Source organism: Arachis hypogaea, chromosome 20, assembly GCF_003086295.3.
Source record: "Arachis hypogaea cultivar Tifrunner chromosome 20, arahy.Tifrunner.gnm2.J5K5, whole genome shotgun sequence".
In the NCBI taxonomy this organism is placed as follows: Eukaryota; Viridiplantae; Streptophyta; class Magnoliopsida; order Fabales; family Fabaceae; genus Arachis; species Arachis hypogaea.
In genome coordinates this window covers 138,070,422-138,082,846 of record NC_092055.1, presented here as the reverse complement: position 1 = coordinate 138,082,846, position 12,425 = coordinate 138,070,422, and the positions used below count along the sequence as shown (strand labels likewise).

General features: G+C 37.3%; 1 protein-coding gene across 1 annotated transcript; it reads left to right on the top strand.

Annotated features, from left to right (window-relative positions):
- The first annotated feature begins 6,695 nt into the window (after positions 1 to 6,695).
- On the top strand, positions 6,696 to 10,694 carry LOC112783711 (receptor protein kinase TMK1). Its single transcript, XM_025826757.3, has 2 exons — positions 6,696 to 9,533; positions 9,881 to 10,694. Exons 1-2 carry the CDS (start codon positions 7,181 to 7,183, stop codon positions 10,387 to 10,389), a joined length of 2,862 nt encoding a protein of 953 aa, XP_025682542.1. The 5' UTR covers positions 6,696 to 7,180; the 3' UTR covers positions 10,390 to 10,694.
- The last annotated feature ends 1,731 nt before the right edge of the window (positions 10,695 to 12,425 follow it).

Below are 12,425 nucleotides of genomic sequence, written 5' to 3'. Positions count from 1 at the left end.
GCGTGGCTGACGCCTGCGCGTGGCAGAGCGTCACGTACTGCATTAAACAGAAAACGCTGAGGGCAATTTCTGGGCTGCTTTGGACCCAGTTTCAGGTCCGAAAATACTGATTAGATGCTGCAGAGTGGAGCTGGAAGGGGAAATCAATCATTCACACTTTCATTCATACAATTTTAGGTTTAGATGTAGTTTTCTAGAGAGAGAGGCTCTCTCCTCTCTCTAGGTTTAGGGTTTTTAGTTTTATCTCTTCTAGAATTCAGATTTCCATCTTGCTTTAATTTAGTTTCTATTCTACATTCTATTATTCTGGCATCTTAGTTTATCTTCTCTTGTTGACTTTTACATTCTCTTAGATTCAATTTTCCTTTTAATGCAATTTGAGGTAATTTATGTTTATTGCTTCTTTCTTCATTTGTTATTATTGATTTCTTGCAATTGTTAGTCTTAGATTTTACATTCTCTTATTACTTTTCTATGCTTTTATTTTATGCCTTCCAAGTGTTTGGTAAAATGCTTGGGTGGATTTTAATTTAAATTTTTATATTCTTAGCTTGGATTGAGTAATTTGGAGACTCTTGAATTGTCAAAGTCTCTTGTTGGTTGGTGATTGAAAGTTGCTAGTTGGCTTGAGCTTCACTAACTCTAGTCTTTGATTAGGACTTGTGAACTCAAGTTGATTTGCTCACTTGACTTTCCTTTAATTGTTAGAGGTTAACTAAGTGAGAGTAATTTGCAATTACCATCACAATTGACAATGATAATGAGATAGGAATTCCGATTCTCAACCCTTGCTAGGACTTTTCTTAGTTATTAGTTTATTTTTCTTACAATCTATATTTTCTCTTTCCTCATTTCAAAAACCCAAAAATATACTTTCCCATAACCAATAATAAACATACTTCCCTGCAATTCCTTGAGAGACGACTCAAGGTTTGAATACTTTGGTTGATTTTATAGGGTTTGTATTTGTGACAAACAATTTAAACATTGACCGAGGATAATTTGTTGATTAGAACTATACTTGCAATGCGACATTTTTGTGAAATCTTTACCGACATTTTTCCTCCATCAAGCTCCCCCGTTCCAAGGATAGTCTTTCCGAGGGAAAGGAGTGCCGCAAAAGTGTGCGCGTCCGAGCTATAACCCGGAAACATATCCTTTGATAGAACATTTTGGCACCCACTCTGGGGCCCGGAAGAAAAAACCCCACTGACTCTAATTCCTTCTTAGTTGTGAACTTTTCTTTTTATAGCTTACCATACGCCGAGGATGGCAAACAACGGGATTCCGCAATCTCGAGAAGACGAGCTCTCGGCACAGATTGCTGAACTCTAAGCCGAAGTCCGCAAACTGGCTGAACTGTCATCTAAAAGTCAGAATGGAACAAAAAAACTAAAGGAGATCCCAAGGGGTCGAACTCCTCAAACACATAGCCTAATTTGACGGAGCCATAAGAGATTACTCCGCCAAAGGAGAAGCTTACACTCAACAAAACTTTCTCGGAAGGTGTCATGAATTTTCAGATGCTGAAGAATTTCTTGTTGCCCATTGGGCTCAAACCATACGAAGGGTTCGGTGACAGCCACGTCCACATCAAAAAATTTCAATCTATGATGTTCTTTAACGGTGCCTCTGACCCTATACTCTGTTGATCTTTTCCAACTTATTTAGATGGTGCTGCTTTACTTTGGTTTTCTAAGATTCCTGTAGGTTCTATCTCTTACTTCAAAGAATTGGCCAGATCCTTTATTGACTATTTCGCAGCTTCGAGAATATATGTGCACGTGTCCGATTACCTCAGCACCAAAACAAGGTCCTCAAGAAAGTCTGAAGGACTACATGACAAGGTTCGCTAAAGCAACCATGGAAATCCCAGAACTCGATCCCAAGGTGCATCTCCACGCACTAAAGAGCGGCCTCAGACCAGGAAAGTTCCAGGAGACAATAGCTGTAACCAAACCCAGAACGTTAGAAGAGTTTTGTGAAAAGGCGGCCGGCCATATGGAAATCGAGGAGCTAAGAGAGGCTCGGTGAGCTGACAAACAACAACATCGGCAAGAAGAGGAAAGACATCCCAAAACACCAAATCACAAAGACAATAAGAAATCCTTCAAATTGACACCAAAGTACGACGCTTACACGCAGTTTAATACAAGAAGGGAGGACATCATTAAAGAAATACTGAACGCGAAAATCATCAAGCCACCCAGCAGAGCATGCTCGTACCAAGACCAGAAATACGTTGACAAATCGAAGCATTGCACCTTCCACCAAAAATTCGGCCACACCACCGATGAGTGCGTCATTGCAAAAGACCTTCTGGAAAGGCTAGTAAGGCAGGGCCACCTAGATAAATACATAAGTGGACGAATACAACAAAATCAACGAAACACATCTGATGCTTAGTCTGAGCAAGACCCAAGCGTTACAGAGAAGACCAGGTTCCAACCCTCACCAACTAGGGGGGTCATCAATTGTATCGCAGATGGGTTCGCTGGTGGAGGACTCACAACCTCAGCAAGAAAACGCGGTTACCGAGCAATGCTGATGGTCCAAAAGACAGAGGAGGCGACACTCCAATCACCACACATACCCACCATCGCTTTCGAACAGTCCGACTACCAAGCAAGAGCAACCAACTTAGACGACCCTGTCGTCATTTCTATCCATGCAAGAGATCTCCTGGTCAGTAAAGTCCTACTAGACCCTAGCAGCAGCGCAAACATTCTCTTTTACCCCACCTTGAAGAAGATGAAATTGAGCGAGAACTTAATGCAACCATTCTCGGGAGAATTGGTTGGATTCTCAGGGGAACTAGTATCTGGCTGAAAACAATGGGCGGCCACCCCCTTGTCTAAAATAATGGACGTGCAATTTTTAGTGGTCGACTGCACCAGCCCTTATAATATCATCCTCGGTAGACCCTCTTTAAATTCTTTTGGTGCTATTGTATCCATCGTTCACCTTTGTGTTAAGTTTCAGGTACAAGACAACCAGATGGCCACGGTTCATTCCGACCAAATGAAAGCCCGGCAATGTTACAACGAGAGCCTAAAAATAAGATCAGAAAAAACACCAAAATCCGAGTTACAAAAGGAGAGCTTCAATGTGTCAAATATCTCGGACACTATTGATCTTGACCCAATAGAGGACCTCTGAGACAGACCCTCACCGACACATGACCTCGAAAAGGTAATTCTAGACAATAATGATAATCACTTTACTTATATCAGTCATTCTCTCCTCCCAGGAACCAAAAAACACATCATCAACATACTGCGAATGAACGCCAACCTTTTTGCTTAGACCTCGGCGGACATGCCAGGCATCGACCTAAACCTCATATGTCACAAGTTACAAATTGACCCAAAGGTCCGACCTATAGCTCAAAAGAAATAGAACATGGGTGATGAAAAAAGGTCGGTATGCCTAGAAGAAACACAAAAACTCCTACAGGCAGGATTCATAAGGGAGCTACGTTTCACAACATGGCTCTTCAATGTAGTAATGGTAAGGAAAGCCTCAGGTAAATGACGAATGTGCGTATACTTTACTAATCTAAATAAAGCATGTCCCAAAGACGCCTACCCCCTCCCGTGCATTGATAAATTGGTAGATAATGCATCAGGTTATAACGTCTTAAGTTTTTTAGATGCATATTCAGGGCATAATCAAATTTCAATGCACCCAAAAGACGAGGATAAACAACTTTTATCACCAAACTAGGGAACTATTGTTATAAGGTTATGGCTTTTGGACTAAAGAATGCAGGTGCCACCTACCAACGACTAATGGACAAAGTCTTTAGCAAACAAATCAGAAGGAACTTAGAGGTCTACGTCGACGAAATGGTGGTGAAACCAAAGCAAGACCGAGGCCATGGAGCCTACCTCGAAGAAATCTTCGGGCAAATAAGACAGCACAATATGAGACTTAATCCTGAAAAATGTGCCTTTGGAGTAAAGGGAAGCAAATTCCTCGAGTTCATGCTCACCTCTAGAGGGATCGAAGCAAACCCCGAGAAATGCGATACAATCATAAAGATGAGAAGTCCTCAGATAATAAAGGAGGTACAACAATTGAATGGCAGGCTTGCTGCACTTTCTCAGTTCCTACCGGCCATATCCAACCATTGACAACACTTCTTCAACATACTCAAGAAGCAATAAAACTTCAGTTAGAGTCAAAACCGAGTGTAACAAACAACCCCGGAATACTCGGAAGCCTAATCAAAACCGAGATTTCCGTCTCAACAAACCACGAAAAATTTCGAAGATCAACTCGCCAACTCTGTGAGACGTTATAGAGACGTAGGACGAGATGTATGAGAGAATACTACTCACTCAAGAGAATAGCAACAAAGCCTTCACTAAAACATATTATTTTATTTCTTTCTTGATAAGAAAAATCATTGACTTGAGCGTCAAAGTCTCTTTTAAAGGTTCCACGCCGAGCTCCCCCGTTCCGAGGATAGTCTTTACGAGTGAAAGGAGTGCCGCAGAAGTGTGCGCGTCCGAGCTATAACCCAGACGCATATCCTTTGATAGAACAAGTGTATTTGAAATTATAAATTGGTGTATTTTAAAAATATTTTGAGTATATTTTCAGTTTCTGTGGGATGTTGATGAGCAGCTTGTGCTAAAGGTTGGGATGATTTTTTACACGCTTGAAGAAGTTAGAAAATTCTACAAAGATTATTCTAAAGCTTATTTAAATCCAAAATACACGAAATTACTTAATGATAACTCGAAACTCCTTCTCCTCCTTCTTTTTCTTTATTATCATCATCATTATCTTCTTTTCTTATCCATCTTCTATTTCTTGTTTTACATTCTCATTTTTATTCTTATTTTACTCTCTTAACAAGAATAAAAATAAGAAAAAATCAAACAACGAAGAAGAAAAACACATAATGCTGCAAAATCAGTAGGAAGAAGAGGAACCTACATTCATTCAACTAAATAAAATTGTAATAATACACATGTTTATTCGAATCTAATACGAGAAACGATGCTCTTAAAAGAAGAAATAAGAGCAACAAAAAAAAAGAAAGAAAAAATAATAAAAAGAAAAAATACAGAATTAAAAAAGACATTTTTATACTTTTGTAGCAAAATTTCAGTGTAAAAATTAAGAAATATATGTGTTATTGTTAAAAAATTTCGGTGTTATTTGTTTTGATAAATTTTGCATAATTCAAAATTCTTCTTCTTCTTCTTCCTCATTTTCTACTTCGTTTTCTTCTTCTTTTTTTCATTTTTTTTTCTTCATCTTCTCCTTCTTATTTCACTTTCTTATAATTTTTTTTGTTTTACTCTTTTGAGATAAATATAACTAAGAAAAAGAGAAGAAAAATCAAAAAAAAAAAAAATAAGTGACTACAATAACATAAAAAAAAGAGAAAAAAAAGAAGAAACAAAAATAAAATATAACAATATAACAATAACACCAATAAAAAAAGGGAGGAGGAGGAGACGCACAAAGATAGAAATTATTTTTCATATTTTTTAAATGCGACACGCAAAACATTTATGAAGTGGATATTTCGTTTTTGTTAGTGAAGTGCATCCGTATACACTATGTATAATAAAAATAATTTTGTTAACTTTAGGCTAATTTAATTAGATTTAATTATTCAAAAAGTTTAGATGTATAGCGGATCTCGTAATTAAATAACTTGACGAAATTTGTTTCTTGCTCAATATAGCTCTTTCAATTGCTTATAAAACCTAAAACGAGTCTTAAGTTCTCCAAAATTAAGGTTGCTATTTTTGTTGAATGGAAATTTTTATTAATAGAAATCACCACAAAGACAAATGTGAGTTGCATTTAAAAATTTGAGGGGTTAAATTGAGTTGATTAAAGTTTAGAAAACCAATTTAAAGACAATCTCAAATTTCATATACTATTTTAAGTATTTATTCATTTTTTTTATTATTCTTAATGTTTATGTATAATATTTTTAATTTATGTTAAAATTATTTTTAGATGTTAATTATGCCGAAATCGTTGACTTGAGTAATGTAATACTTAAATTATTTGCGGATACTTTTAATAAAATTAAATATTAAAATTATTTTAATAAAATAAAAAAATTAGAGACAAAATATAGTATTTTACCCGTATCCGTAATTTTTTTAATCTAAGTATATTAGTTACTAGTTACTACTGAAATGCTATGCTATGGCTGGCGTGTCAACATAGTTATCCAACAAATTAGACAAAATCGCAAGAGAACGTAAGATGCATGACTCATGAATTTAAGGGCGTCCGTGAGGGAACACCCGTGGTCTTAGGACGCTGTATTGTCGCTGACTTGGAATTCAATTCAAGTCGATCCAATCTTTTCCATCCAACAAACTTCTAATATTAAAAAAAAAAAAAATATTTCCCAGCATCTGATCCTTTTTTTTTTGTATCGCGACTACTACAAGAGTACAAGTATGACAATCATCTTCATATTAAGGTGCTGAATTTATATTTCAGAGAGAAAAAGTAATGACCAAGAGCAAAAAAGAAAGGTAATTAAAATTCATAGTCATCGGTTTGAGCATGACAGGCTTGTGTTGTGTCAACGTTAAATTTTAAAAATCTATAAAATTTCTCTTATTATTATAATTAGAAGCTAAAATAAAAAATTTGAAATGAAAATTAAATCCCTCCCGGCCTCCCGGGCCTTGCAGCTGGCAGGCTGAATAATGACACATATTATTTTATTATTATTGTTTGTGATACAAAACAAACACATTAAAAAAAAAACCATAAAAATAATGATATAAGGTGGCGACGTGGCGTGGCAATATTGTGAGAGATGAGAAAGCAATTCACCGTAGCAGAAGAAGAAGAAGAAGAAGGAGGGGAGAGAGAGAGAGAGACAGAGAGAACAGCAGGAACGGGAAGTACGAATTTGGAATCTGAGAATTGTTTCCCCCACTCTCAAAAGCCACAAAAAGAAAGAAGGAAAAACCCTCTCTCTCTCACACACACACACATTATTCAATAATTCCCTCTTTTGTCTTTACTCTTTACACCCCTCCCTCATCAGTTTCACTCATCACTAACCACCTTTCTCTTCTTCTTTCTAACTTTCCATAATAACATGACTACTTTCTCAGTGTCATTTCATCAAACACCTCCTCCGCACTCTCTCTCAACCTCATGAACCTCACTCATCGCCGCCATGTCCACCGCCTTCTCTCTCTTCCTCTCCCTCTTCCTCCTCGCTGTCCGCCATATCCTCGCCGAAACCGACCCCAACGACGTTAGCATCCTCCACCAGTTCCGAAAAGGACTTGACGACCCTAAGCTCCTTCCATGGCCCGAAGATGGCGGCGACCCATGCGGCGCTCCTCGCTGGGACTACATCTTCTGCGACGGAAACAGAGTTGCTCAGATTCAAGCCAAGAATCTCAACCTCTCTGGTCCCTTGCCTACCACCTTCAACCAACTCACCGCACTCACCAACGTTGGCCTCCAGAATAACCGTCTCAACGGTCCTTTACCCTCTTTCAAGGGTTTGAAGGACCTCAAGTACTTGTTCTTGGACTACAACAACTTCGATTCTCTACCATCAGATTGCTTCGACGGTCTCGATAGCTTGGAGGTTCTTGCGTTGGATCACAACAACCTCAATGCCACTAATGGTGGCTGGAGTCTCCCGCCGAGTCTTCAGGGTTCGACTCAGTTGACCAATCTCTCTTGTATGAGTTGCAATTTGGTGGGTTCCTTGCCGGATTTTCTGGGGAAGATGAACTCTCTCTCGTTCCTGAAACTTTCCGACAACAATTTGACCGGAGAGTTGCCGGCGACACTAAACGGCACCGTATTGCAGGTTCTGTGGCTGAACAACCAGCAGGGTGAGGGGCTTACTGGGACAATTGATGTGGTTTCCACTATGGTTTCACTGACAAGTTTGTGGCTTCATGGAAACAAGTTCAGTGGGTCGATTCCGGAGAACATTGGAGACTTGGATTCGTTGAAGGATCTTAATCTCAACGGAAACCAGCTAGTTGGGCTTGTACCTGATGCATTAGGTAACATGAAATTGGACACTCTTGATTTGAACAATAACCATTTGATGGGTCCTATCCCTGATTTCAAAGCTGTTAATGTTACTTTTGATAACAATGATTTTTGTCAAGACAAGCCTGGGATTCCATGCGCCTTTGAGGTCATGGCACTCTTGCAATTTCTTGGTGGGTTGAATTACCCTTCTAATCTGGTGGATTCTTGGACTGGTAATGACCCTTGTTCAGGTCCATGGTTGGGAATCAAGTGTGATACTAATGGCAAGGTTTCTATGATTAATTTGCCAAATTTTAAGCTTAATGGGACGTTGAGTCCTTCTGTTGCAAACTTGGGTTCTCTTGCTGAAATTAGGTTGGGTGGTAACCATATTGGTGGTGTGGTACCTAGTAATTGGACTAACTTGTCGTCTCTTTCGTTGTTGGATCTGAGTGACGATAACATATCCGGTCCAATGCCCAAGTTTCGCCCCGGAGTGAAACTTGTGACTGTTGGGAATCCTCTGTTGGATCCACACTCCCAAGCTCCTTCATCTGGGAACAATAATCCGTCAACTGGATCTGGGAATGATGAGCCTTCAACGGGGTCTACACCTGCACACTCGAATAACAATCCAAGTAGTTCTAATGAAGCAAAGAAATCCAAAGGCAAAGCATTGGTTACTATTGTTGCTCCCATTGCGGGTGTGGCGGCTGCAGCTTTTCTGCTCATTCCAATTTATGTGTATTGTTTCAGGAGAAGAAGGAAGGATGCTTTATTGGCTCCTAGTTCACTGGTGATTCACCCAAGAGATCCATCTGATTCGGATCGTATTGTAAAGATTGCTGTTGCTAATAATACCAATGGAAGCATCTCAACTCTAACAGGGAGTGGGTCTGGGAGTCGAAACAGCAGCGGGATTGGGGATTCTCATGTGATTGAAGCTGGCAATCTTGTGATATCTGTTCAGGTTCTACGAAATGTGACCAAGAATTTTGCCTCCGAGAACGAGCTTGGTCGTGGTGGGTTTGGTGTTGTTTATAAGGGAGAATTGGATGATGGCACAAAAATTGCAGTGAAGCGAATGGAAGCTGGTGTCATTAGTAGCAAAGCGTTAGATGAATTCCAGGCTGAAATTGCAGTTCTATCAAAAGTTAGACACCGGCATCTAGTGTCTCTTTTGGGTTATTCCATTGAAGGGAATGAGAGAATTCTAGTTTATGAGTATATGCCTCAAGGTGCACTAAGTAAGCATCTTTTCCATTGGAAGAGTTTTGGAATGGAGCCACTCTCTTGGAAGAGGAGGCTCAATATTGCCCTGGATGTTGCTAGAGGACTGGAGTACCTTCATTCTATGGCCCACCAAAGCTTCATTCACAGAGATCTTAAGTCGTCGAATATTTTGCTTGCTGATGATTTCAGAGCAAAAATATCAGATTTTGGATTGGTAAAACTTGCTCCTGAAGGTGAAAAGTCTGTAGTGACCCGGCTTGCAGGGACTTTCGGATACTTGGCACCAGAATATGCAGGTGATTTTTTTTTTCACTAGTTCTTGAAGAAATTACATATACTCTTTATTTAAATATTTAATCACCAACTTCTTTAATATGGAATACTTAATATCTCTAGATTGGTAACCTTTAAGCTTGTAGTTTTGGGATTGCTTTATTGCTTTGGAGTTAAGGTTTAGTTCTGTTGGTAAATTAACTTATTCTATGGGTATTTAGTTTCTTCAATGTAACTTCTTTCGAGTATGTTGATTATACTTCATTATATGCATGGAATAATAGTGGGATGTGGTGTCTCATCCAAAATGATTGAAGAAAATCAGTCAATATTATCCTAATCCTTGCTTCTATCTTTCAATATATTTCAGTGACGGGAAAAATCACTACCAAAGCAGATGTTTTCAGCTTTGGGGTTGTGCTAATGGAGCTGTTGACGGGATTGATGGCGCTTGATGAGGGTAGATCTGAGGAAAGCCAATACTTGGCAGCATGGTTCTGGCATATAAAATCAGACAAGAAGAAACTAAGGGCTGCCATTGATCAATCCCTTGACATAAAAGAAGAAACGTTCGAGACCATCTGCGTCATTGCCGAGTTAGCTGGACACTGCACTGCCAGAGAACCAAGCCAACGGCCTGATATGGGTCATGCTGTGAATGTTCTGGCGCCACTGGTTGAAAAATGGAAACCATTTGATGATGACACAGAGGAATATTCCGGCATTGATTATAGCCTTCCTCTTAACCAGATGGTGAAGGACTGGCAGGAAGCAGAAGGAAAGGACTTGAGTTATATGGACTTGGAAGATAGCAAGAGTAGTATCCCAGCAAGGCCTACTGGATTTGCAGATTCTTTTACTTCAGCTGATGGTAGATGAAAGTGAAATGGTTTGTTACTTTCTTGATTGTACCTTCTTTTCCCTCCTTTTTTATTTTTAATTTTCAATAGGTGTAGATAATCATGCTTTTTTTTTTCTATCTCAAAGAAAGCCTTGCAAAAAATGTGTAACATCTGTGGTGTAATATGGGTCAAGTCTGAGATTTCATATGCTCTTGAAATCTCATTTGTATGCTTTAATATTTGTACTATTTTCAACTGTGACATTTAAGTGTTAATGGTTGTAGATAGTGAGGCACGATCAATGAGAATGCTTGCTACTTGTTCATCGATTTACATTTCAAAGTTTTAGATGTAATCTTTGTTTTTGGTTCTGCCAGCTGCCTGCACCTGTTATTTTTAGTTTTTCATTTTTATTTCGACTTTTTTTTCTTATTTCTCGACTTTTTCTAAACTGATAAGGACATATTTGCATTTTAGATTATTACATACAATTATGTGTCGATGAATGAGATAAGGCACACAGCCACAAGAACATTGTTAACTCTTTGATGGTGTCGCTTTTGAACTACTATTACGGACACTTTCTTGATTTGTTGCGTCTTGTCGAACATATTTTGGACACAATATTTATTGATACTTGTTTGAAATGAATGTTTTTTTTGTGTTAAACGGTATCTTAATAAAAATAAAAAAAATTTTATAAACATGTTTGGATATATTTAAATACTATTTATATATCGATTTTATTCTTAATTTATATTTTTAAAATGAGTTTAAAAATAATATATATTATTAATTATTAAAATAAAATATTAAAATATTATTATAATTTTTTAAAAAATATTTTATATATATATATATATATGTATATATTATGTCTTCATGTCTTATAAAAATTTTAAATTTGTATTTTTATATATTAAATATCGTATTTTGTATTAGTGTCTAGGCATCGTAGCTTTTGATACTTTGCAATCGCAACAAAAATATAAGAGCATCTTTTGTCTCGGTTAAATATGAACAAAAATAATTTTTAGAATTAAAAGCCTTATTTTTTTATACATATTTTCCTATTCATCTCAGGGTGAGAATATTTGCGTTATTTGTTCGGTTTCAATGTAATGAAGTTTGGTGACGAAATAAAATGATCGTTTCGGTGCTCCAATTTGTAGTAAAACCCTTATCCGCAAGTACATAAAATTTAAAGATAGAGTCCAACAAAACTATTATGCGTAATATTAATTGTATAGTTGACTTAACCTCAACTAAAAAGACTTAACCTCAACTAAAAAAGAACCCAGCTAATCCTCTACGTCATTTACATTTACTTGTATACAATTTTTTTTTCTCTGCCACCAATTTCCATTTAATTTGCCATAAACTGAAAAATATCAATGAAAATGAATTGTTCAATGAACTTGATACGAAGAAACTATTAACACTAAAATATATTGGACACGCGTCGCATATTCCTTACACCATATGTTAATAAGAACATTCAAATGTGAAAATCTTTTGACCAAAATCTACTTCTACTAGTTTGACAACGTAGTTGTTTTGGTAACACCGTGTCTTAGTCACTCTCAGCGACAGTAACGGAATGGATTCCTCACTCCCCGTTTTGTGATCATGTTCACATAATGTGGAGAGAGATTTGAACTCAGCAAATGAGTATTAAGACTTAAGTACAGGGTTTACTATGTCTACAAGCTATTGTCTACTTATTAAAAAATATTAAATAACTAATCTAAATTTAAAAATTTAGAAATTAAAAAATTTTAAATATTTAAAAATTATTATAAAAAATAAATTAGACAAAATTAGATACTAAATAAAAAACATCATAAATTTGTTCATTGAGTATATAGAGTTTTGTGGGCCCCTTTGTTCCCTCTCTCCTTGCTTGCTTGCACAGAAGCCAGCCAAGTATGTTTGTATTCGATGTAGATTAGTATTAATTATTGATTACTGATTTTAATTTCACATGGCATTGGCATAGCTTCAATTCATTGCAGCGTCATGGAGCTGTCAATACATGAGAAGGGAACTGAGAACCCTTCAAATCATTATACA

Coding starts and splice junctions, on each gene's coding strand:
- LOC112783711 (XM_025826757.3), top strand. CDS start 7,181: ATGTCCACCGCCTTCTCTCTCTTCCTCTCCCTCTTCCTCCTCGCTGTC. Junction 9,534..9,880: donor CTTGGCACCAGAATATGCAG/GTGATTTTTTTT, acceptor AATATATTTCAG/TGACGGGAAAAATCACTACC.